This window comes from Hyperoodon ampullatus, assembly GCF_949752795.1.
Source record: "Hyperoodon ampullatus genome assembly, chromosome: 2".
Classification (NCBI taxonomy): Eukaryota; Metazoa; Chordata; class Mammalia; order Artiodactyla; family Ziphiidae; genus Hyperoodon; species Hyperoodon ampullatus.
Genome location: NC_136915.1, coordinates 16,821,785 through 16,847,527, shown reverse-complemented (window position 1 = coordinate 16,847,527; position 25,743 = coordinate 16,821,785). Strand labels below are relative to the sequence as shown.

The 25,743-nt window shown below is 48.9% G+C and overlaps 1 protein-coding gene across 1 annotated transcript; it reads right to left on the bottom strand.

Annotated features, from left to right (window-relative positions):
• CDA (cytidine deaminase) lies at nt 1–20,597 on the bottom strand. The gene is made up of 4 exons (XM_079698192.1): nt 20,441–20,597; nt 9,628–9,739; nt 4,003–4,060; nt 1–532 (listed from the first exon to the last, which is right to left on the bottom strand). Exons 1-4 carry the CDS (start codon nt 20,592–20,594, stop codon nt 416–418), a joined length of 441 nt encoding a protein of 146 aa, XP_079554318.1. The 5' UTR covers nt 20,595–20,597; the 3' UTR covers nt 1–415.
• Nucleotides 20,598–25,743: the final 5,146 nt, after the last annotated feature.

Genomic DNA, 25,743 nt, shown 5'->3' with positions numbered 1-25,743 from the left:
TGCTCTTCCGAACCAGTATGTTCTGTAATGTTTATAATTACAAAAGTCGCTCGCAGCAGGATAGAACCTTAGGATAGAACCAAGCAGGATAGCACAGACTTGGCTGGAATTTGAAAGAGGCCCCACAGGAAGGAAGAGAGGGACGGGGTGCTCTGAGTCCTAGGGAGGACAAAGAGGGTTGCAAGGAGGGGCTATGGCCCAGGCTGGAGGGAAACCCTGTATCACTTCAGTAGAAGCCCCAGTGCTTGAGTGTAATTTGGAAAAGTCATCTCTGCCCAGCGCCTGTGAGGTTGGGGACCACTAGGCAGGCGTCCCCAGGTCTGTGAGTACGTCTTCATGAAGTTCTCTGGGTGGCTGTCCCCTTAAGCACGTGTGGGAACCCAGGGTCTCCCAGGCGGTGGGTGTTCCCCATCCCTCACTGGATCTTCTGCAGGTCCTCGGGCCCAAAGGAGGCAGGCAGCAGCTCCTGGACTGTCCTGACAATGTACGTGCCATCCGGCTTGGTCATGTAGACAGCCCAGTCAGTGCCAAACTGGAAAAGAGACAAAGCCAGTGTGAGGGAAGCAGTGTGGCCAAGGGGTGAGGGCTGAGGGCTGACCTGGGTTTGAATCTGGCTCTACCTCTTACTGTCTAACATGCATCTCTGTACCTCGGTTTTCTCACCTGTAAAATGGGAATGACAATAATCATACCTGGTGCATAGACCTTGAGGGAGGAGCCCATGAAAGATGGCACTAAGCAGTTAGCACAGTGCTTGCACATTGCTAATGGGCAATCAGTGCTCCATTCTCTGATTAAGGACTCACTCAGGGCTTTACAAGAACAATATCTAACCCCTGGGCCAGATCCCCTCCTGCTGTGAAAAAGAACAACTAATATCTGCTTCCCTTAGAGCCTCTCGATAAGTCCTGACAACCAGGAGAGGTGGCATGCCTGCCTCATCACACACCCGACATTGAACATGTAGGATTTCACCATCTACCCTTTGAGGGAGGGGGATATTATCCCCATTTTACTGATGAGGAAACTGAGGTTTTGCAGGGTAACGTCAGGAAAGCAGAGTTTTAGCCCAAATCTGTGTCCCCATCTTTCTCTTACATAACAGGAGCTACCACTTGCTGGCTGTGTGATGTGGGGCAAATGCTTAAACTCTTTGGGTCTCTGTGTGTGTCCTGATCTGTGAAGTGGTTTTAGAGACAAAAGACATTAGGCAGGAAGATAGGTGTCCTAGGTGGAGAGTTAAATCAGCTGTGGTGTAATGGAGAGAGTCCTGGAGTTGGAGTTAACAGCCCAAGGCTCTGCCTGGCCAGTGTTGAGTCCTGGAGGTGCCTGCACGCAGTGCCTGGCATGTAGTAAATACTCCATCAATGGAAGACATTCCTACTGATGACTTGCGCTTCGTAGTGACTGCTCAGCTTTGCCCCCTGCTGTTCACACTTCAGTCTGAATCACCAAGTTATTACCAGGGACAATCCGTCTCTGGCTTTTTATTTTATTTTACTTTATTATTATCTTTTTAAAATTTAATTTTATTTATTTTTTTATACAGCAGGTTCTTATTAGTTATCCATTTTATACATATTAGTGTATACATGTCAATCCCAATCTCCCAATTCATCTCCCCCCACCTCCACTCTCCCCCCTTGGTGTCCATACGTTTGTTCTCTACATCTGTATCTCTATTTCTGTCCTGCAAACCGGTTCATCTGTACCATTTTTCTAGGTTCCACATATATGCATTAATATACGATATTTGTTTTTCTCTTTCTGACTTACTTCACTCTATGACAGTCTCTAGATCCATCCGTGTCTCTACAAATGACCCAATTTCGTTCCTTTTTCTGGGTTTTTAAAATTAATGTTTTAAGGGAGGAAATTTTTCTGCTTGGCGGGCTCTGCCTGAGGGTATGGGTGAGAGTTGAGTGGAGGTGAGTTTAAGCACCAGGTCCCTGGCCCCCAACCTTCAGCTCTTATTATTTGCATTTTGGTTTCAGTTTTGCCTCTCCCTCCTTCAGCTTTTCCATTCCCCTTCTCTCATCTGCCAGCATCTAATCTGTTTGGAGAAAACAGCAATAAGCAATTAGGCTGAGGCAGGGCCTCGGGAGTCAGGGAGTTGGCATTCGGATGTGCTTTCCTTATGTGGCCTTGCACATGCCACGGTACTGGGCAGCCACTCGTGCCCCTCTAACGGGAGATGAAGTGCCTATTGTGAATTCAGTGCCTTGGTGGTGGCATTTTTCATCTGGATTTGGGACATGAGTTCTGCTAATTGTGCCTGATTTGCAGTCCTGGCAAGAAGCAGAAGGAGGACGGAGATGTTTGCATGTTCGAGAGATGCTTTGAAACCCCCAAGGCACAAAAGCAAAACTGAAGCAAGCCCCACTTCCCCCCATTTCAGACAGCTCCCAGAGCAGAAGCCCCCATGGAACAAGCAGGTCCTATTCTGCAAAGCATCATTATATCTCCACTGGGGCCGAAAATAATTTGTTCCATTTATAGGACCGTAAAGGCAGGGAGGCTTCCGGGGGGAGCGTGGGCTCTGCAGTCAGCCTGAACTGCCGTGAATGCCAGCTCGCTACTGACTGCTGCATGTCCTTCAGCAGGTCATTTCACTTCTCTGAGAAATGGGGATAATGACCCACACTTCCCTCCAGGTGGGGGGTGGAGATTAAATGAGACGCTGTATTTACAGGGGCCAATGACGTCACATCAGAGCCCAAGGGCCTGGGAATTCTTTAAACTTGTGGCTTTAGCCTCTGGGGACTCTGGGGGACACAGGCCCCTTTGCGAGTCCACCAAAGCCATGGACATCCCCCCTCCCCCAATGTATGTTTACACATCAAAAACTTCACCGAGCCCAGATTCAGAAGCCACGACCAAATCCACCCCTTTGTTTTTAGGAATGAAGAAACTGAAGTCTTCCACCAAGAAGATCTTTGTAAAAAGTACATCACATCCTTTAAGTCCCCTCTTAAAAACAACCAGTGAATTCCCTTTATTCTTTTCTTCCCCCAACTTTTGTTTCAATGTCATAAAATCATTTTAACCATTTTTAAGTGTACGATTCAGTTCTCGTTATTCTTGGAATAAAACATACCCTCCATTCATGGCCTACTGCGTGATCTGGCCCCTGCCCACCCCTCTGACTTCACCTCCTATCACCACGCCCCCCAACCCCTGCCCCCGTGTTCTAGCCTCTTCGTCCTTCATACGACTCCTCCAACTCACCAAGTATATGGGCGTTAAACTTGCTGCTTCCTCTGCCTGGAAACCTCTAGACCTTGGTCTGCCTCATCTTTTCTCATGATTTATATCTCTGCTCAAATGCCGTCTTCCGAGAGAGGCCCTTCCTGGCCATCTAAAGCAGGGGGTTGGCAAACTTTTTTCCATAAAGGGCCAGGCAGTCAACAGTTTAGGCCTTGCGGGCCATAAGGTCCATGTCGTAACTCCTCATCTCTCCTGCGGTAGGAACAAAGCAGCCAGAGACAAGGTGTGAGTGAGTGGGAGTGACTGCGTGCCAATAAAACTTTATTTACAATAACAAGCAGCAGTCTGGATTTGCCCCTGGGCTGCTGTTTGCTGCTCTGACACTGATCTAGAGTCAGCTGCCCCTTCTGTCACTCTCGACTCCTTTTTTCTGCGTTCTTTTCTCTGTAGCCCTCACCCCTCCCAGAAACTCTACTGTTGATTTATTTTGCTCCTTGTTTGTCTGTCTCCTGCACTAGACTATAAAGTCTGTGAGTGCAGGGCCTGGCCTGTCTTTTCACTGCTGTCTCCCCAGAGCAAGGTCAATGCCCAGCACAGAGCAGACACTCAGTAAGTATTTGTTGAATGAAAGGATAATTTCCAGTGATTCACGCAAGCTTGGGAAGGCCTTAGGAATCAGCCAACCCAGCAAACAGGACAGTTGCTGTGTCTCCTCGCTGGCAGCTTGGCTCAGCTCCCAAGGCCTGGGGAAGAGCAGGGAGGCATCCGTTCCAGAAAGAAAGGGAAGCTGCTTACCTCTCTCATGACCTGCCGGCAGGCCCCACATGGAGAGATAAAATCATCTTGCAAGTCACTGCGGAAGCAGAGAATCAAACACGGATCAGTCTCTTCGGAGGCCAGAGGGCAATTGCTAAACTTCAGGCCCCAAGTCCTGCCCCCCTCCAGATTAAGTCAAATCCCACCAGGCAGTTCCTGGTTCACAGGTGTGCTGCGTCCTACAGGCTGAGAAGAAGCTCACAGAGCTTTCCGCACTTGCAGGAGGCAAGGCCATGGGCAGGACCATTACTTTCATCAGTGAGTTCAGTAAACATTTAGTGAGCACTTACTCTCACCAACGCCCCAGGGACACAAAGGTTAAGGAGAATTGGTCTCTGGCCTTCAGGAGATTGCTCAGCCCAGTGGGTGACATAGAAAACTAGATGAGTTATCATTTCAAACAAAATGCAGTAGGAATGCATGGTAACTAGGAGACCCTCCCTGACTAGGGAGGGAGAGAGAATGTTTTATGGTGGAGGTGGCATTTGGCCCAGTCCTTGGAGGAAGTGTAGAGTTCACACGTCCCCATTAGTCAGCACCTGCTCTGCCCCAAGCTCTTTACCAGGAACTCGATAGACATTATTTCATTTAATTCTCACTATAACCTGAGTGTCAGAATGACCATTTTACCTTCAAGAACATATATTCAGTGAGATGAAGTAACAGAGTGCTACTCTGAAGCTCTGGGGTTTTCTGTGTTGCAGGCAAGGGATGTAGTATGTGCAAAGGCCCTGAGACATATGTGAGTCAACGAGAAAACTGGGCTCCCTGCATCGGAGAAAGTCAGAGAAAAGAAGCTTACAGCCAAGGGGCTGTCTCTGAGAGTGAAGGCACCTGAAGGCAGTCCTCCAGCCCTGAGCAGGACAAAGGATGGTGTTTAAAGAAAGAGTAAACTGTAAGAGCCTCCAAGCCTGATGAAGCCCCAGAGGTTAAGCCAGTGGCTACCACCATCCTTGCTCTTCTGAGACCCACAGCTCTGTGATACCTCTGGACTATTACAGGATTTAAAATTTGGTTCTTGATCAGCTTTTCCTTTTGCTAACTACGTGTGACTTTGACCAAGTCATTTTAACCCATGCAGGGGTCATTTCTTTGCCTATAAAATGTGGGGAATAATGTCCTCCACTTTGTAGGAATGCTTAGAAGATAAAATGAGATCAGGTGTGCAAAGTCCTTGGTAAACTTTAGAATGCTATACATGCATTATCATCACCTCTGCTAATCACTGGCACTCTTCCTTCACATATATAAGCTCTGTCATAATTTTAGTACCTTGTCATATACAGTTTTATTACATACTGTGTGCTTTATGTACTGTTGTATAATTAATTTACCTTATTGTGTATTAACGATAATTATCATATTGTTTAATAGGTGCCTAGAATGTGCCAGGCATCCTCCGAAGTACTTTATAGTCATTATCACATGTTAATCGACAGACATTTATTTATTGAGCACCTACTATGTGCCAGGCACTGTCAGTGCTGGGGATACAGCAGTGAACAAACCAGGTAAAATTCACTGTTCTCAGGAGTTTTTGACTAGTGAGATGAGCCAGATAACCAACCAACCAATAAACCAACCAATCAACCATGTATCAAGTGGAGACAGAGACAGATGCTATGCATTGAATAAAGCAGCTGAGGGGAGAGAGAGTGGAGGGGTGCTATTTTATTTAATCCTCATGACAGCTCCCTTTTACATGTGGAGGTCCAGTCAAAGAAAGCTTCTGCTCATGGCAAGGTGGGTCCTCTCTGAACACACTCTCAGCTTCAGAGTGATCCCATGGGAACATGAGAGGGTGGAGACCCCTGCCCAGGAGGCACCCTGAGCCAACTTAACCCATCTGGTTGCCAGGTGACCGATGTTGCAGCCAGAGCCTCTCATAAGCTCTTTGGAGGCTGGACTCTGTTATTTTATTTATTTATTTATTTATTTGCGGTATGAGGGCCTCTCACTATTGTGGCCTCTCCCGTTGCGGAGCACAGGCTCCGGATGCGCAGGCTTAGCGGCCATGGCTCACGGGCCCAGCCGCTCCGCGGCATGTGGGATCCTCCTGGACCGGGGCACAAACCCACGTCCCCTGCATCGGCAGGTGGACTCTCAACCACTGCGCCACCAGGGAAGCCCTCTGTTATTTTTTATTTCATTGCACACATGTTGGCTCAGAGTTTGCTCTATGATAGGCAAGCGTGGGAGGGAGCAACAAAGGCCAATCAGAGAATCCCTGACTTCAAGGACCTTGCCATCTGGAAGGGAGATAAAATCTGCGTGCCAATGTCATAACTACAGGCAGACTGTGGTTAGGGTTATGGGAGAGGTGTTCTAAGTGAAATTCAGCCTCCCTTCCATGGCCTAGAAGGCCCTGTATGATCTGGCCCCTGCCAAGCTCACCACTTCCTTTCCCAATCTTGTGACATGCATGGCTAACTGCCCAAGGGACAGCCCCTTGGAGAGGGTGACCTGCACTGGGGTTTTCAAGGTGGGGTATGAACATGCATTCCACTGGAATGTTGGATTTGGTCTCAGGTTCAACCACCAAAAGTCACAAGATGGTACATCCTGGCAGCAGAGCTCTGAGAACTGGGAGACAGCTCAATAATAATGGTTTACACTTACATTGCACTTCTCTGCGCCAGGCACTGTGCTAAGGGCCACATGTGTATTAACTCATTTAACCCCTTATAATCTTATAAGACAGGAACTATGTAGGTACTCTTACCATCTGCATGTTAAAGGTCATGAAAGGTGAAGTGACCTGCCCAAGGTCACAGAGCTGGTAACCAGGATTTGAACCCAGGATCACCTTGGGCACATTGCTTCAACAATCTGAGCCCAGCTCTTCTTCTGTAAAGTGGAGGAGAGTAATGCCTACTCAATTGCTCAATAAATAAATGTCTGTCGATTAACATGTGATGATGACTGTAAGGTACTTCGGAGGATGCCTTGCACATTCTAGGCACCTATTAAACAATATGATAATTATTGTTAATACACAATAAATAAGGGAGAAAGGGAAAGGGAGGAGAAAAGGTCCTCGTACACCCAGGAACTTCTGGGATGCTTCCTCTCCCAAGCTTTTCATTCTTTCTCTTGGCTGGAATGTTGAGTAATGTTTAGGAGCCCAATGGGTAGGCATTACTCTCCTCCACTTTACAGAAGAAGAGCTGGGCTCAGATTGTTGAAGCAATGTGCCCAAGGTTAGTAGTGGAGAAGGATTTGAAACCAGGTCTCACTAACCCGGGAGCCTGGGCTCCTAAGCATTACTCAACATTCCAGCCAAGAGAAAGAATGAGAAGCTTGGGAGAAGAAGCATCCCAGAAGGTCCTGGGTGCACGGGGACCTTTTCTCCTCCCTTTCCCTTTCTCCCTCTCCGCTGCCCTTTGCCTCTTCCACCTTGTGCCGGGTGTTGACAGTTTCCTGTGGTCTGTGCTGACCTTAGTCACACACTGAGGCCAGCTTATCAGACTTGACAGGCTGGAAACCTATCGACTTTGATGATGACAGCTAGGACCCCAGTGGGGCAAGCTTATCTCTCTGTCAGCAAAATCCCACCTGAGCTGTGCACTTTCCACTTTACAGGTCTCGAGGGGGCCTCTCTGAGACTGTTCACACTCATCAGTGTTAACAAGGGAGCTGGCACCTCCCATTCACCCTCTAAATCCACACTCTCAATTTAACAAATCATTAGTGCAGTAATGACTGCTTTTCTGGCTCGGGAATGCTGGCGCAGGCTGAGTACCCGGAGAGGAGCAGTTGGGTGCTGGAAAAATGCGGTTTTTGTGTAAACAAGGACATTTGCTAATCATCACTAATGAAACTCAGTCATGTTTTTTAAGAGTAGATAATGACCAAGAGAAAAAGCCTTTCATCTGGAACATTCTAAACTGAGCAGGGCCACCTTGCCATTATCCTTTTGTTGACTTTGGCCTCCTTTGCTCCAGAATATCATTATTTTCTTGGATCAGCTTTGAAATTGTTACCCCCACCCTCTTTTTATAAAGTGTAATTCACATCCTGATCCCTGTTCGTCCGCACAAAATGTTCCCAGGGCGGCCTCATTTATTCCTCCTGAAGCCGGAGGGAAGCCAGGACAGACCTTGGTCACAGGGAGAGCTCTCGGAAGCTGGGGCCCTTCTCCAGAAGTGCATCCTTGGCTTCCGTTACTCAGGGAAGAAAACCTTCGATAATGTGGACCACCTTGGGGGCCAGACTGAGGCCAAATTTAGGATCTTATAAAAGAAATGGGGGGACTTGCCTGGTGTCACAATGGTTAAGACTCCACTCTCCCAATGCAGGGGGCCTGGGTTCGATCCCTGGTCAGGGAACTAGATCCCACATGCATGCCACAACTAAGAGTTCGCACGTTGCAACTAAGGGGCCCGCCTGCCGCAACTAAGACCCGGCTCAACCAAATCAAAATAAATAAATATTAAAATAAAAAAAAAAGAAATGGGGGCTGGTTTCTGTCACACAGACGCCATAGGCCTTGCTCTCAGACCCTACATTTCTGCCAGAAAGGTCCTGCATCTCCACCACAATGAAGAGATCATTTACACCTAGTCCATGACCCATGCACCCAGATGTCCCTAAAGACCAACACTTGGTCAGCCTTGCAGTCTCTTTCGGGGTGGATTCAAAATTTCCCAAGTTATTTTCCTTGCACTGTTATCTTGCTACGAGAACTCTCTCTCATAGACAATGCAACAGTACACACAGAAACAATTAGTCATTAAATCAGAAACGTAATGGGGTCCAAATTAATAAAAGAGCCCATTCACATGCTTTGAATCCTGAAGCCACTGAGTCTGGGTCCAGGGCCAGTAAGAACTCAACGAATTCCCTTTGCGGGCACACACGTGGGAACTTGGATAATTATGCCTGGGGCCTGTAGAGAGAGTTAATAAGTGCTCTTGTTCAGCCAGAACCTGGGCTGGAATCTGATCAGTTTAGACCATAGCCTGGGTTTGCCTGGGTGTCACCCCACCAGCTTGTCCTTTTATCCTGGTTCTTGCACCTAGAGGTGATTGATGCCAAGTGAAGGAGCTGGCACAGTGAAGGACTGATCTCAGTATCAGCTCAAGAGCAGGGAAGAAGGTTTCCTTTCCTGGCACAGCATGGCACAGTGGAATGAGCCCTGGAGTCAGACTCTAGATATGTATCTGTCCCAGCTTCGCCACTAATTCCTAGGAAGGTTGCTCATTGTCTCTGGGTCTCAGTTTCTTCAACTGTAAAATGGGTATAGTGGCCAGGCAAGTCTATACCAGGTGATTTTTAGGTCCCTCTAGCTTTGTTTCTATGCTGCCTTTCTATTGTATCTTATAGGAATTCTGTTGTGTTTTGCGCTTTTATTAGAACAAAAGCATGCCTGCCTTTGTCTTAGAGTTGTCTTGCTTATTTACCTGCTCTTCAGGCTCACCAAGGACAGAGTTCATTTCTTATTTATCTTCTACCCTCAGCACTCAGCCCAGCCCTAGAGTGCCCCACACCATAGGAAGCGCAGTATAAACACGTTAGATGAATGAATGGATGAATAACTGGTGTGTGGTGGATGTTGGCTGAATAGATGAATGAATATTGCTGTGAGCAGCCTTTCCCACTCACCTGGAGATAGCGATTGCCCTGAACTCTTTGTACCCTTCTGAGATGGCCTTCTGGATGGCGGTTCGTTCAGCACAGGCGCCCAGTGGGTAGCAGGCATTTTCTATGTTGCACCCTGAGAAGAGAGGAGAGCCCAGTGCTATTTGCAGCAGAGCCACTTCCTGTTGTATGTGTGGAGTAAGAGGCTTGCCCCATTCCAGTGCTGGGAGGGACCTGCTTCTAGGAACAAGGTGCGGGCAAGGAGAGGGCAACTTGACTAGAAGCATTGAGAGACTCCGTGACCCACTGGTGCAGTGGTTTTTCCCAAGAGCCTCCCACTCTCATCACTTATCTGATGCCTGCATTTCGAAGCACAGCCTGGAAGCAGGGGCAGCATCACAGGGCAGATTAACTCAGCCTCATCTCCCCATCAGAGGTCAGGTCAGGGCCAAGGGAGATGCCAAGGCTTAAGAAGATGAGCAGAGCCCCCCACCCTGGGTCTCAGAGACAGAAGCCACAGGGTGGGGTGCGGTGGTGATCCTGATTCAAAGATTGCACCCGAGTAAAAAAAATTTTTTTTAAAAATAATTTTTGGCCATGCAGCACGGCGCAGCATGTGGGATCGTGATTCCCCGACCAGGGATTGAACTTGCGGCCCCTGCAGTGGAAGCGTGGAGTCTTAACCACTGGACCGACGGCCAGGGAAGTCTCCAAAATTTTTGGTGTGAATACCAGCTGTCAGAGTTCAACCAGGGTTCTCTGTGAGTTGTATTGCAAAACAAAACTGTCAAAACCAACAAACTAGCAAACAAAAGCTCTCAAGCTTTGCGAAAGATGTTTGTGATTGCACAAAGGGATTTCACCCCAGGGGCGTTCTCTGGAGTGTTCCTGGGGACAATGGGCAAGGGCTGCTCCCAGGTGACAAAGCACTGGCATAGCCAGATTGGCTGACTAACAGACTCTGCATTTTCAGGGAGGTGAGGCCATGAACCAATGGCCACAGGAGCTGGGCTTTCCCCTGACCATCAGGGTGTCTTATTCAGTATGTCACTCTTCATAGCTTGCCCTTCTCCCTGAGGCAGGATATTCATTGTTCCCCAGTATTCATTTTCTCCTTCTTCCTTTAAGTAATACAAGTGATTCCCATTCCCATATGGCTGATCACATGGCCACTCAGAGACTATATTTCCCAGCCTCCCTTGCAGCAGAGTACGGCCATGTGACTAAGTTTTGGCTAATGGGATGTGGCCCAAAGTGAGGTAGGAAACTTCTGGATCACATCTTTTGTAAAGAGAGACTGCTTGCCCTTTACTTTCTTTCTTTCCCCCTCCATAGGCTGGGTTGGGGTGGGACAGCTTTGACCACGCGCTTTATGTTCATAGGGACGGAGGAGCAACAGCACAGAAGGAACCTGGGACCGTGGCCAACTCCGAATCATCATGTGAGAGAAAAAGAGAATTCTGTCAGGTATGAGTCATGGTATTTTGGGATATTTTTGTTACAGTAATTTAAACTGTATCTAACTAAAACAGAAATTTGTGCTAAAAATAAGATGTAGCTTTGACCAAAAAAAAAAAAAAAAAAAAAATGTGGCCTTGGCTTAGCAGTTGGGCAATGTGAAAGAAAAAACAGATGTGGCAAGATGGAAAGCTGATGGCCCTTGCTACTCTGTGCTACTCTGTGGCAGATTATTTGGTAAAACCCCACCTTGCAATATCCTGGAAGGCAAACCATGGTACACACTCTTAGGACTTTTCTACCTAGCAATGTGAGTCAGCCCTGTGGCAAAGATCTGATTAAGGCTGTCATTTCCACCCAGTCATTGTTTCGGGTGCCTTAAGGTAGCCACCATTAAAATGAGGCAGCAGGGCTGGGCTGGGCAGGGAAGCCAGTTAGTAAAAAAAGGGAGTTGGCGGGCTTAAGAACTATTGCACAGAAAGGATTCTTTGGGTGTGCTACTCCTGTATGAAAGTGGAAGCAAACAGACCAGAAGGTTTCTAAGTTTTTCATAGATTTGGATAGCCAGAGAAACCAAAAGTCTGGCCTACAAAAGCCTGTGATTGTTCTATTCCTAAAGAAATCTGGGGCCCCCAAGACTCCACCATCAGAAGTAAGTTGAGAGAGCTGTGTGCCCCCAAGGAGAGCATTCTCTCTGACACCCACTTCGGAGGTAAGGCTGAGGAGGATAATGGTCAAGGAAGAAGCTCCCAGAGGGCAAAGCACCAGTGGGCAGTGGACAAGGGGGTCACCCCCAGAGCAGAAAGGGGAGGCAAGGTGTACCCCAGGGCAGGGAGTTTTCACACTTCTTGCCCAGCAGGTCTGATAACTGCATGGACTGGTGGCCAACAGGTGTTCTATTTTCCTAATGGGAGATGTGATGACTGTTAGCCTTTCCTGCCCCACGTTGTATATGGCCAGAGTGGGTGTGAAGTTGGGGGCAGATGATTATTTTTTAGTTTTCAGGCCACTGGATTAGCAAGGCCACACCCGACCTGAGAAGGTGGACTGTGCACCACCAAGGGATCCTGCTCTTAGAGCGGGATGCAGTGACTGGGTGGACTTTGGGTTGTCACCCTCAGAAAGTTCATAAGTGGGTCCTACATGTGGGAAGAAAGATGTACAGATACTTACAGGCCACAGGGGGTCTTGTGGCAAAGACTAATTGTTCCCAGTGTTCACACTCTCAATAGAATCCACAGGAGTTCAGTTGGGCACATGCCTACCCAGCTGGAGACTATGTTTCCCAGCCCCCCTAGAAGCTTGGGGTAGTCCTATAGGGTTAGACAATGGGATGTGAGTGGAAGTGTTGGCTGAAACCTGACCCACACTGGGCCAATCAGAGTTGAGCACCTGACCCACACTAGGCCAATCAGAGTTCTCCTCTGTGAGGGACCATCAGTCCCTCTCTTAACACCAGGAGTTGGGCCTGGGCCCAACTAGTTTCCCTTCTTTATGGAGAAGACCCGTAGGAGGCAATGAAACGGACACTCAGATGAGAGATGGTGGGAAAAGAATCCGGCCTCCTGATGCCAGTTGCCCTTGAAGCCCAGAAACACTCCAGCTCTGCCACCATTTAGTTATAGGAACCAATGCACCCTCCTTTTGCCTAAAATAGTTTAAAAAATAGTATTCCTATCATTTGCAACCCTACAGAAATCAGTTAATACAGTTGGGATACAGGACAGGGAGCCATCAGGGAGCTGCAACCATGAAAGGAGTGGTTGATATTTATCGACTGCCTACTTTGGCAAAGCATTTGTTCATATTCACATGTGAGTTACTGTAGCCTGGATAAGTGGCCCCTAAATGCTCAGGCTCTCTGCTAGGTCAGTGAAAGCTAAATGAATAAATGAATGAGTCTTTCTTGCTCCCTACCTAGTCTCCCCAGCCAGGTTCCTGATGCCTGCTGGAAATGGCTTCCTTTAAACATACCCTTGCCTGCTCATACCTGCCTGCCCCTCCCACCTTTGCTGACCTGTGACCTTGCTGCCTTTGACTTCTGCCTCTCCCAGAAGCAGAAGAGCTGCTCCCCACTCGACTTCCCGTCTAGCAACCCTCCCACCCCTGCCTCATCCCTGACTCAGGGACACTTTTCCCATTAGACGTGATTCACATAAATCTTGGGTTTTGCTGATGTGATGTTAAAGCAAATTGCCAGACTGCAAAGGGCCCGGACTCTCAGGATGATTGCCTGTGTCTGCTTTTGAAGTTCACAATGACCTCATATAGAGAACTCTTCCTTTACTGTGTGTAAAAACTTCAACAGGCCACTTAAGGAGAGGGAGAGTTTGTTCTAGAAGGGAGTGCACTCACATACCCTACTGTTCAAATAGACTTTTGTAGAAAGATCCGGTAGGTTTTGTTCTGCCCTGGGACCCTTTGCCCTCCTGGCTCTGTAAGTTTGGGAAAGGGACTGAACTTCCTTGAGGCTCAGTGTCCTCATTTGTAAAATGAAGATGACAGCACCTTTCTCACAGGCCTCTAGTGAGAATGAGTTGAGATCGCGTGTGTAAAGCAATGAGCACAAAGCCTGGCACAGAGTAAGTGCTCAGCAGCTGGAGCTGCTGTTTTTTTGGTCTTTTTTGGTTTTTTTTGCGGGCCTCTCACTGTTGCGGCCTCTCCCCTTGCGGACAGGCTCCGGACGCGCAGGCTCAGCGGCCATGGCTCACGGGCCCAGCTGCTCTGCGGCATGTGGGATCCTCCCGGACCGGGGCACGAACCCGTGTCCCCTGCATCGGCAGGCGGACTCTCAACCACTGTGCCACCAGGGAAGCCCTGGAGCTGCTGTTCTTAATTGCATGAAAGTCAAGGCTTTGGTGGTAGAAGGCCTGTATGACTGAGCTTCTCTGTTCCTCCCAGACAAGGTGTCACAGTGGCCCTGTCTCTGTCCTTCAGGCAACTTTGAAATCCTTTCCATGACTACAAGGCCCTCGTAATCTGGTGCCAACCTGCCTACCTCCTGGACCTCAACCCCTTTTGCTTTCCAGCTGTTCCCCAAGTATATACCTGCCACAGGGCCTTTGCACCGGCTGTTCTAACTGCCTGGAACTCTCCTCCCCCTATAAGCACATGGCTCACTCTACCCAGGTCTCTGCTCAAACGTCATCTCCTCGGAGAAGCCTTCCCTGATCACTCTATCTAAAATTGTTTCCTCCCCCCTCACCTCCCACCCTCTTAATCCATTTATCCTGCTTTAACACTTCACACTTTCCTGAAATGAATGTCTTTAATATCTAATTCCCCCATTATCCTCCAAGTAGAAATTCCTGAGGGCAGGGACTTTGTCTATATTGTACATTGCTGTATGCTCAGGGCCTGGAACAGCCAGTGTGCCCAGGGCCTAAAGCAGTGAGGCCAGTGAGGCTCTCAGTTACTTATTATCGAAAGAGTGGAATTTCCCACTTTAGTGCTAAATCTCTGAGATACAAAGGAATAACTGTATGTGGGGCCTCTAGCAAGTTCAAGTGTAATTTCCAAGTCTTGCTTCTAAAAAAAAAAAAAAAGAGGAGGAGGAAGGGAGGAAGGAAACCCATAAACTGTTGATCCTGAAAGGCCAGACAATTTTGTTTTGCTTCCCTAAAGCCCAGAGCACAAAACGTCATCCATACAGGCAAACCAACTCTATTCCCTGTGTTCCCTTCACTGACTCTGAAACACACAGGAGAGACGGGATGGGATGGCACCAAGTTAGAAATCCGTAATTATAAGATTGGACCAGAAATAATACTACGATGATAGTGCTATTATTACTCATTGCTTTCTTTTAATCTTTTCTTTAATTGCTCTCCTTTTATCTGCCAGACACCCGTGGAACACTTCATCTGCATTCTGTTGTTAACCTTTTTAACAACTCTGTAAGGCAGATCCTATTCTAACCCCATTTTACAGAGGGTAAATCTGAGGTGGGGGTCAGGGAGTCAACTCACATCCTGGCATGACAGATACAAAGAAGTGTCTTTCTCTGTGGCATTTCAGTGAGGCCATGTTCTGAGGAGGTTTGTTGCTTAAGGCAGGGCTGGAGTCGGATGTCATCGAGACATCAACCAGGAAAGAAATTCACAAGGAGGTGACTGGGACCCAGTCCCCCAGAGAAGAGAGCACTGCCGGAGAGCATGTCCCCCCTCTCTGCGTCCGCTCTGCCTTCTGAGGGATCTTAAGATTCGAGCAGGGGTTCATCACACTCGAGCAAGTGGGCCTCGGCATCTTCTGGAGGGCTTCTTAAAGATTTCTCAGCTCCACCCCTGGAGTTCCTGCTTTAGTAGTTCTGGGTTGGAGCCCGTTAACTGGCACTTCTAACAAGTTCCCAGGAGGTGCTGAGGCTGTGGGTCTGGGACCACACGTGGGAATCACTGGACTAGAGAACTGTCACGTTCACGTGCTTGAAGAAATACTCCACTCTCTCCATGTTCCTGCCTCTGCTGCAAATGCAACGCACAGTTTCACGAGGCATTCTATTCCAACTCAGCTATAGAGTTGAGGGATTTTAGTGAAGCTCATCTTTGTAATAAGCTGCTTTCGAGTGACAGTGCAGGGGACCAGTGGACGAAGCCGGGGTGGGGGGCACAGCAGGAGAGAGGCGTGGAGGGTGGGCAGGGCTGTAAGGAGAGGAAGCTGGTTAGGGAAGCCTGCTTTGACTCACCTAGAAGTGCTATGGGTGGGGCTGGGAGCCTGCGTTGGGTCAAACGCTGTGGAGCGGGGCCATATAGAGCTCCAAAGGGTGGTCCTGGGGGAGAAAGCGATCTCAGGGAGGGAATCAGGGGCTGGTCGGGGGAAGACAGATGAAGGATTAGGTTTAAAGGTTAAGCCAAGCCAAGCCGAATTCAGCAATTAACCAGGATGTCCTTAAACGTTTTTCTTCTGTTTTTTAACATGGCTTTTTTCCTCCCAAATTAATTACACGTGATCCAGAAAAGTGCTTCCCCCTGCCTCCCCGCCAAATGGCAAAGAAACATATGGAGTGCTGAAATCCCTCTGAGGAAAGGGAGAGACAGACCACCACCCCAAGAGCATGAGCTGAAGAAGAGAAACTCCCCCGTCCCTTGGGTGATGCCCGCAGGGTGGTCCTCCATGAGTCTCCTCCACACCCTCCCACCTGGCAATCCACCATCGCTGGCTGAGCACCATCACGTGGGGGGCCCCGGGCTGACCTCGTCCCCTCATCCCCCTTGTGTCCCATCTTAACTCTTCTCTCTGTGTCCTCACTGTCCCTTCCCCCAGCATCTCTTTCTTCCCCGGTGAGCTCCTGCTCTCTCTGTCGCTCTCCCCACAGCAGTGACAGAAGGTAATTGTTGTCGTTATTAACTACCATCCTGGTGGCCCAGCTGCGAGGGGCACAAGGCCCTGGCCGGGGTCAGGGGTAATAGAGGAAATAAGATCATTATTATGAGATTGTGACAGCAAAGCTCTCAGACTTGCTTTTTTTTTTTTTTTTTTTTTTTGCGGTACATGGGCCTCTCACTGTTGTGGCCTCTCCCGCTGCAGAGCACAGGCTCTGGACGCGCGTGCTCAGCGGCCATGGCTCACGGGCCCAGCTGCTCCATGGCATGTGGGATCTTCCCGGACCGGGACACGAACCCGTATCCCCTGCATCGGCAGGCGGACTCTCAACCACTGCGCCACCAGGGAAGCCTTCAGACTTGCTTTTGAATTGGACAGAACACCAGCTGCCTCTGAGGGTGTAAACTCCACGGAGGCTGGTCTTTTGTTCAGCTGGAGACAGTTACAGAACTGGGCAGACTTGTCCCGCTATGAGTTGTAAACTCAGTGTCTAAGTTCAGCTGTGCCCTCTCTGCCTCCTAATCGTCTCTAATTCACCCCCTGATGCCCTATCAGGTTTCCTCTGGTTGTTCAAGGTCCCTCCTCTCCAAGCCCTGCCTCACCGCCATCTACCCTCTCTTTCCTTCTAAGTAAGGAGGTCCAGGGATTCTGGTAAATGCCCTCCATGTGTCCCCCCTCCTCAGCACAACTCTCTCTGCCCCCTTCTGTGTATCCACATATCCTCATGCAGCGAGGGGCAGCAGAAAGAGCAAGGAATTTGGAAGCAGATAAAACTGATCCTCAGTTATCTCATTTATAAAATGTGTGTTTGGCTCTTGGTTTGGTCTGCTTGGCACCTCCGCAGTCCTTCTTGTGGTAATAGACCCACCCACCCTGCACTGAGAAGGAATATGTGTGTGAATCAGCTGGCCCCATCATGCTACCCCATCACGACAACTGTGGTTGGCCCAGGGATGTGCATGTGATTGGAGATGGACCAATCAGAGCCCTTCCCTGGAATTTTTCCATCTTGAGCTAGTGGGGAAGAGTTCTGTCCTCTCTGCTTTTAAGGCTATAAGAATGTAAACTAGGGATGCCTGCACTCATGTTCCCTGATGCCTGGAGAAAGCCCACCTTTAGGATAAGAGAAAGAAACCAGCATCCAGAAGGCTAAAGAAGAGCGTGGTGGCATTTGAGTTCCTGGATCCAGCTGTCCCTGAGGCAAGACCTACCCTTGCCCATTGTGGTTCTGGTTGGTTTCTGGCATTTGCAACTCAAAGTGCTCTGACTAATGCATGTGACACTCATTGTCTCCTCTCATGTGGTGGCTGTGAGATTACAAAAGATCTTTCATAGAAGTGCTTAGAGAATGCTTAATCCATTGTAGTTATTAATATGGCTGTTGGTCCCTGCCCACCATGTCCCCAGCACAATCCAACTCTGTCTCATCCTTTCCCTGGTCTCCGTGGCTGGAAATCCTAGAACCATGTTCCTTTCCTTTATCCTAATACTGCCCACCCTAGACCCAGTCCATTAGTCCTGTATAAGCCCTCTCAGATCTTCCCTTCTTCATCCCATCTGCCACTGTCCTAGGCCAAACCACTCATTCACGCATTCAGCGAACTTTAACTATAGGCCAGGCAACATGCTGTCAGTGAGTAAGACAGACATTGTCCCCCTGACACTCTTTCCTCTGTCCCGGTCTTCCTTGTGTACCTGTCAGACTCATTGTCCTCAAACCCCACTTTCCTGTTACTCTTCTTGGCTCCCTACTTGCTACCTCATCAAATCTCAGTGTCTCTACCTGGCCTTCAGAAGTGCTCCACAATCTGCCTCCAAATCATCATCATCACCCCATTAACAGTAAAAGCAGCTGCCATTTGTGATATTCTTATTTTGGTCCAGAAACTGTGCTAAGCACTTTAGCTCCTTTAAAGGCATTAGCTCATTTAAAGCCTCACAACCGGGGGTGAAATTCAACATCTTTAATGACTAATGCAACACAGGCACCAACAATCAGGGAGGACCACCAGGCCAGAAACACCAGCTTTGTTCACAGCCATCCTGAAAGGCCGGTATTGTGATCTTCGGTTTACAGATGTGTAAGCTGAGACTCAGGAGGGTGAAGGGTCTTGCCCAGGGTCACACAGCTGAGAAACAGCAATGCCAGGATGCAAACCCAGGAGCCTTTAACTCCTCCAGGGCCTATACCCCATCCCATAAGAACTCCATAAATGCCCACCACATGACCCTTTTTCCGGTGACATCAGGTCCTTCCCCGCCCTTTAAATAGGCCACACCTCTGCTCACTTCATCCATTCTCTCCTACAATCATTGGTTGAGGCTCCCACTTTGAGCCGTGGCCTGTGCAAGAGGAGGGGACCTCCGTGGGGGCAGGGACTGTCATTTCTGCTCACAGTGGTATCTCCAGCACCTGGTACATTACCTAGTAATTGGTGTTTGGCAAATATTTGTTGAATGAATAAATCAATGCAAGGGTGGGGAGGGCCCCTCTCTGTACACCAGCTGGAGGGGACATGGAAACGCTGGAAGGAATCAATGGCTGACTGCATGTTCAAGGCCCTGAGACATGGGGCAGTGTGGATTGCAACGTTGTTTTAGGTGGTGGTTAATGTTTAATGCTCATCTGAGCCCCCGGGCCAGGACTGAATTTCCACATGACACTCAGAGATTCTTTATTCCCCACAGGAAAGCAAACTTGGGAGTCAGGGGAGCTCTGGGTTCCCATCTCAGCTTGTGATCTTGGGCATTTAACCTCTCTGAGCCTCAGTTTGCTTCTCTGCAAAGGGCCGATATAATAACTGCCTTGAAAGACTGGAAAGGTTAGATGGATAACGTGAGTCACGGTCCTTCCCGCTGAAAGATGTTTAAGACCCAGGTGACTGGTGAAACCAGAAAGAACCAAAAAGACAAGAGATAAGATGAACCTCAGGGACAGCCCAGAGGGGCCACTATAGAGGGGGAGATGTGGCTCCCAGCCAGACTCGCAGCTGAGCAGTGGTGGAGGCAGGGGCTCACACCTGGCCCGGGGCTGCTAGGGGGTGTGGGTGTGGGCGGGGTTACCAATGAGAGGCACACAAGTGAGCCTCCGGTCCTTTAGCTGCTGCCTAAGCGGAAGGGGGACTCCTGGCAGCAGGGCTGGGGCTTCCCATCTATCACTCTGGGCCAATTCTCATCTGCCCTAGGGGCAGGGCGGTGATGGGAATGGGAGGGGGGAGGGGCACGGCTTCCCTGCCACCTCCACGCCCCGTTCCCCACTGTCCTAAAAGAGGATGTCCCTAAGCTTAGCAAAAACAAGTCTGAATTTTTGTTCAAGTGAGTTTTCTATAAAAACAACACACCAAAGAAAAGGAGCTTAGGAACAGATTAGTGCCAACTCAGATTCCTGTCCCTCCATCCCCAGGCCGGCACTCAGTGCTGGTTACCCAAACTCTGACTGCCTTCCTTCCCTTAAGACACTCTGTAAGGCCCACACCCCACTAAGGAGTAACCCCTGGATTCCTCAATTTCACCCCCAGCCATCCCCCTGGATGGTAGGTGACAGGAAGAAAGCAGGGCTTGAGGGACCCTAGCACTGGTCACAGCAACCTGTGTGACCTTGAGCAAGTCATGTCACCTCCGGACCTCAGTTTCTTCACTGAAAAATGGGCATAACACCTGGCTCAGTGCGTGGGCGGTGAGGACTTGCCTTGTAGCAGTGGAAGCCTTTGTAGGGTGCCAGACGCAGAGGAGGGCTCAGAAAGTGTTAACCTTCTCCCTCCCAGCTCAGGGACTGCAGATGCTCTGCGTTTAGGGCGCCCCTTTCTTGCTTCCCCTTCCCACTTCCTTCCCCATCTCTCCTCAGCTTCCCAGTCCCCCAAGAACGGAAAGCCACTGGATTTGAGCGGCATATTCATCCTCACTGTCTGGGACAGCAAGCAGGGCAGGGGTGGGTGGCAGAGTTACAGGAGCGGCCCAGGGGAGAGGGGAGAGAGTGCCCTCCTTCCGCCCTTCCTTCTTGGCCTCCTCTGGCCTCCCACCCAGGCTGCCACGGAGGGGGACCCCAAGGCACCGCCCTTACCCGAGAAGATCCTCCCGTCCCTGGTGAGCAGGGCGGCCCCCACGGGGAAACGACTGTAGGGGCAGTAGGCGGACTTCTTGGCCTCCCGGCTGGAGAGCAGCAGCTGCTGGACGTGCTCGGGCTCCAGGGCAGGGCTGAGACTCTTCTGGGCCATGTCGGTCCCCTGGGGCCCGCGGAGGAGCGGAAGGGGAGCTCCCAGCCAGTGTGGGCTGGGCCCCACCGCGACAGCAGCTCCTCCCCCGGGGTGTGTCCCTGCCTAGAGTCTCCCAGGTGCGTGCCTCTGGGGATGCTGGGCGGGGCCAGGTGAGGGAGAGGAGCCCCCCTTGGTTTGGGGACAGAGGGTGTGGTTTGTGTCCCAGTGTGGAAGGATGTCACTGTGTCCACGTGTGCTTCACACTCTCCCTTGGGGACCACTCCCACTGCTGCCAGACTGATGGGTGAGAGGGTCAGGGGATGGGTGCCACTGTGATCTCAGCTGGAGGGAACCTCTGAGATCATCTACTCAGGACGCCTCACTTGTTGTTGTTGTTGTTGGCAAAATAGACATCGGGCTGCTGGTAAAAGAAACGAGTTTGCATCCTGGCTCCACTACTTCCCATAGGTACAACTGTTGGCAGGTGACGTGCCTGTCTGAGTCAGTTTCCTCATCAGTAGAGTGCAGTGGGGACAGTGACCATCTCTGTCCTGCATTCTAGGATTACAGAACAGCTCGAGCTTTGGAGTTTAATAGACCCTAGTTTGAATTCCAGTTCTGCCATTTATTAGCTGTATGACTTTGGGAAGTTAATACCACCTCTCTAAGCCTCAGTTTTCTCATCTGTAAAATGGGTGCACTAACAGTATCATGTAGCGTTTGTAATGAGGATTAAATGAGATATAATTTGTTACAGTGAGCATGGTTGGAGGATCCCATGATGTCATGATGTGAGCATCCTTTGTGACTCCATGCAAATGGGGTTTTTGTCATTAAGTGACCTGGCCAAGATTACATAGGAAGGGCAGAATACTAGTCAGGGCATCCAGAGGCATCCAAATGTCGCCAGACCCGCAGCAAACAGGAGTGAACCTGCAGCTTCTCTTAGGGCTTAAATGGGTGGTGTGGAGAAAGGGAAAGGGAGGGGAGGTGGGAAATGAAGCAGCATCTCCACGCCCTGCACGCTGACATCTCTGGGTTCTGCAGTGTAGCATCTTTGTGTCCTGAGCCTGGAGCTCTCAGCCACGTGGAGACACAGGCAAACACCCAGGTATAGAGTCCCCTCTTCCCCTTCCCTCCCTTCCCTCCTTCAGATTCCCCACACCTCCTTTCCACACATTTGGCCCTCAGAGAAGCAGCTGGTTCCCTCCCCCTCTGTTGCACTCTCCTCCTGGATTTATACCTTCGGCATCTAGGCCAGTTTCCGGGATATGAGGCAGGGCTGGTGGAGGAAGCAGCGAGAGGGCTCTCCTGCCTCTTCTATCCCTGTACAGCCCAGGCACCCCAAAGGCCCTTCCCCCAAGGCTCGAGGAAAGAAAGCAAAGGATGTCCTGGGACCATGTGCACCCACTTGACATGGGAATAATTCTAAAGCTTTTGGTGGCCAAGTAGAATCACAATTGGGAAAAGACTTATGGTGCCCTGCTGGCCTGCCAGGCCTGTTAAGAGGCCTCACTAAGCAGCCCTGTATCTGTCCCCTGCCCTGTCTTGACTCACCCCAGCTCAGCTCAGCCCAGCCCTGCCCAGGCCAGGGGCTGGACTCCTTGGCTCCACGGTACCAAGAGGACATGGACGACCTCCAGGCTACTGATGGCCCTTGGTGCCTTCAAAGCTCTTTACCTACCCATGCCGTAAAGGGGGACAGTGACCATTACAAACCCAGCTGTGTGGAGCTTGAGAGCCAGCAATAGCTCTAGAATTCCTTATAGAGGGGGCTTGGGGTGGTCATCTGGATAGAAGGAGAGAGTAGGCCTGGAAAGTTGGTTAGAGCTAAGTTATAGATCAACTACAGATAAATACGTATATAAAAGCATTTTTTTTTTTTTTTGGCTTGCAGGATCTTAGTTCCCCAACCAGGGACCGAACCTGGGGCCCCGGCAGTGAAAGCTCCGAGTCCCAACCACTGGACCGCCAGGGAATTCCCAAGATGAACAATATTAATGGCATTTTCTAAACATGCTTTAATCTCCACTTCACATAAAATTAAGAAAACTTAATTGCCCAGATCAAAGAATAGGAATATTGAAGATGTTTTGAGTGACAATGGAGATTATCAAGGTCCCCAAACCCTCCCCAACCTCCGCCCCCAGGCCTTTGCTCAGTGAGAAAAACCACCCAGAGTCCCCATGTTAGAGCTCAAATACCGTTCACTCACTTATTCATTCAATAAAGTTACTCATGATCATAGCTAACTCTTCTTTTTTAAAAATAAATTTATTTATTTACTTATTTTTGGCTGCTTTGGGTCTTCGTTACTGCGCGTGGGCTTTCTCTAGTTGCAGCGAGCAGGGGCTATTCTTCGTAGCGGTGCAGGGGCTTCTCACTGCGGTGGCTTCTCTTGTTGTGGAGCACGGGCCCTAGGCGCGCGGGCTTCAGTAGTTGTGGCGCATGGGCTTAGTTGCTCCGTGGCATGTGGGATCTTCCTAGACCCGTGTCCCCTGCGTTGGCAGGGGGATTCTTAACCACTGCACCACCAGGGAAGTCCCCATAGCTAACTCTTACTTTGCTCTTTCCATGCGTGTGCTAGCCTGTGCTAAATGCATGATTTGCTTTATTTCGTATAATATTCACCACAAGGTAGATAATGTCAGTATTGCCCATATTTTACTGATGAGGACACTTGAGCTCCTGGAGGTCAGAGGTGGATCTCAAATCTGAATTTGCTGGGCTCTCATCCATCCCAGAACTCACGGGGAGCTGGTTTAATGGAAATGCAAGGGGTGCAGGTTTTGGCATCAGACCAATCTGATGACCAATCTCCTTCTGCCTCTTGTTACCAATTGTATACCTAGGCAAGTTAGCTCATTACTCTGTGCCCCCTTTCCTCGTTAACACAATGGGACAACACTGCTACTCACCTATGGTGAAGCATGGTGACCAGGGTCAGATTCTGCCCAGGAAGCTTTCCCACGTCTTTTGTTTTGGTTCTTTAAGGGGAGACCTCCTGGTGAGCTGTCAGTCACTGTGCTCCCACCCCCTGGTAGGTAGAGGCAGTTGACACAAGATGGCCAGTCAGAGACCTCACTTTTCTGCTGAGTCAGTGGGAATGCTGGTTTCTCCCACAGTCATTGCTAAACTAGGAGGATGTGACTATGGCTGACAGCTACTTGCCCTCTGGGTAGAGAGAGCCTGCTTGTGAAGTGAAGCCAGGTGAAGAGAAGCAGAGCTGAGAGATGAAGGGAAAGAACCCTGATTTCTCTTTGAGCTTCTGGATCCAGCCCTGCCTGAAGGCACACTTCTAGACTTTCCTTTAATTGAGCCAATAAACTCACTTCTTTCTTAAACTTGTTCGAGTTTTGTTTGCCAACCTGGTGGCATCTAGACTAACATATTACCTCCTAGGATTGTTGTAAAAATCAAGTGAGATAAAATAAATGAAGCTCTTAGCATAGTTACTGGCATATGATAAGTGTTCAAAAAGTATTAGCTCATATTATAATGAATACTGTGTGCCAGGCCCTGTGCAGGACACTAGGGAATCAGGTGAATGAGACTTGGTATCTGCCTTTGAGAATATCACACTCTAGTGAAGGAGACAGACAAATCAATAGACAGATATAAAGCACTTAAGACATGATTAAGTACTGGGTCCCATGGCAATACTGAATAACTAATTGTCTGGAGGGGGTGGTGGGTAGGTGGATTGGAAAAAGATTCCCAGATGACATGAGGTTAAGAGGAGTCTTAAATGATGGGTGGGTATTCATAGTGGACAAGGTGGGTGTTATGGGTTGAATTGTGTCCTCCTCCCCAAAGAAATGCTGAAGTCCTAACCCTCAGTACCTTGAATATGACCTTGTTTGGAAATAGAGTCACTGGAGATATAATTAGTTAAGCTAAGGCCATACTGGAGTAGAGTGGGCCCCTAATCCAAAATGACTGGTATTCTTATAAGAAGATGATCATGTGAAGATACAGAGACATAGGGAGAATACCATGTATAGATGGAGACAGAGATTGGAGTAATGCATCTACAAGCCAAGGATTGCCGGCCATCACCAGAAGTTAGGAGGGAGGCATGGAACAGATTCTTCCTCCTAGCCCTCGAAAGGAACCAACACTGCTGACACCTTGATTTTAGATTTCTAGCCTCCAGAACTGTGAAAGAATACATTTTTATTGTTTTAAGCCATCTACTTTCTGGTACTTTGTTATGGCGGCCCTAGGAAACTAATAAGTGGATATAGCAAATGCTGTCAGTGCTTCACCTGTACCCTTAGCCACCACAGAGGTCACCTCCAGTTTTAGTGGATAGATCCTGGCTTCTGCCTAAAGCATACCCTAGGCTCAGCCCATACTTAAGGAAGGCCAGAAATGTCAGGGAATTAACACCCTTAGAAGGATTAGGATCCATAATTTATCAAGAATCCCTAAAATCAGTAAGAAAAAGACAAACACCTCAATAGAATAGGCAGAAGACTTGAACAATTTTACAGAAGAAATGGGGTGAAAAGAACTCTACAAGTTTTCAAGATTTCAAACTTGGCCACATAAAAATTAAGGAGTTTTGTTCAGTTGAGGACTTCCTAGACAAAGCTATCAGAAGGTTAAAAAACAGGGGAAAAAACCTATCTTTTTCATGGCTAGATAATAGCAAATGGGTCACATGGTCACTATGTAACAAACTCATGGCAAATTAACAAGCGAAAGACAGGAAATTCTGTAGAAAGATGGACAAAGGATAGTATGAGTAGGCAATTTACAGAAGGGGAAATGCAAATGGCTAGGAGGTATTTGCTCAATATTTCTTATAGTCACAGAAATGAAATAAGACAATTACATCTATCAAAGTGGCCAAGAGAAAAAAAAGTAGTAGGAGGATAACTGTTGGCAAAGATGAGGGGACACTGGAACCCTCTGTACTCCTGCTGGGATTTCAAACTAGTGCAGTTTTCTGGAGAGCAATCTAGCAGGACTTAATGAAATTATGGATGTGTTTACCTTGACATTCACTGATCCCAACCCTAGGTAAACAGAGACACTCTCACATATATCCATAAAGGGATTTGTATGAGGATGTTTTCTGAAAAGTTTTACTTTTCACTTTTAAGTTTTTCATTCATCTGGAATTAAAATTTTTATTAATTCTGGTGTGAGGTAGAGACCCAGT

Bases quoted from the DNA above. Each gene is read 5' to 3' on its own strand.
- CDA (XM_079698192.1), bottom strand. From the start codon at position 20,594: ATGGCCCAGAAGAGTCTCAGCCCTGCCCTGGAGCCCGAGCACGTCCAG. The intron at 9,740-20,440 runs GTAAGGGCGGTG...CTCTCTTCTCAG, and splicing joins GGACGGGAGGATCTTCTCGG to GGTGCAACATAGAAAATGCC. The intron at 533-4,002 runs GTAAGCAGCTTC...TCTCTTTTCCAG, and splicing joins GCCGGCAGGTCATGAGAGAG to TTTGGCACTGACTGGGCTGT.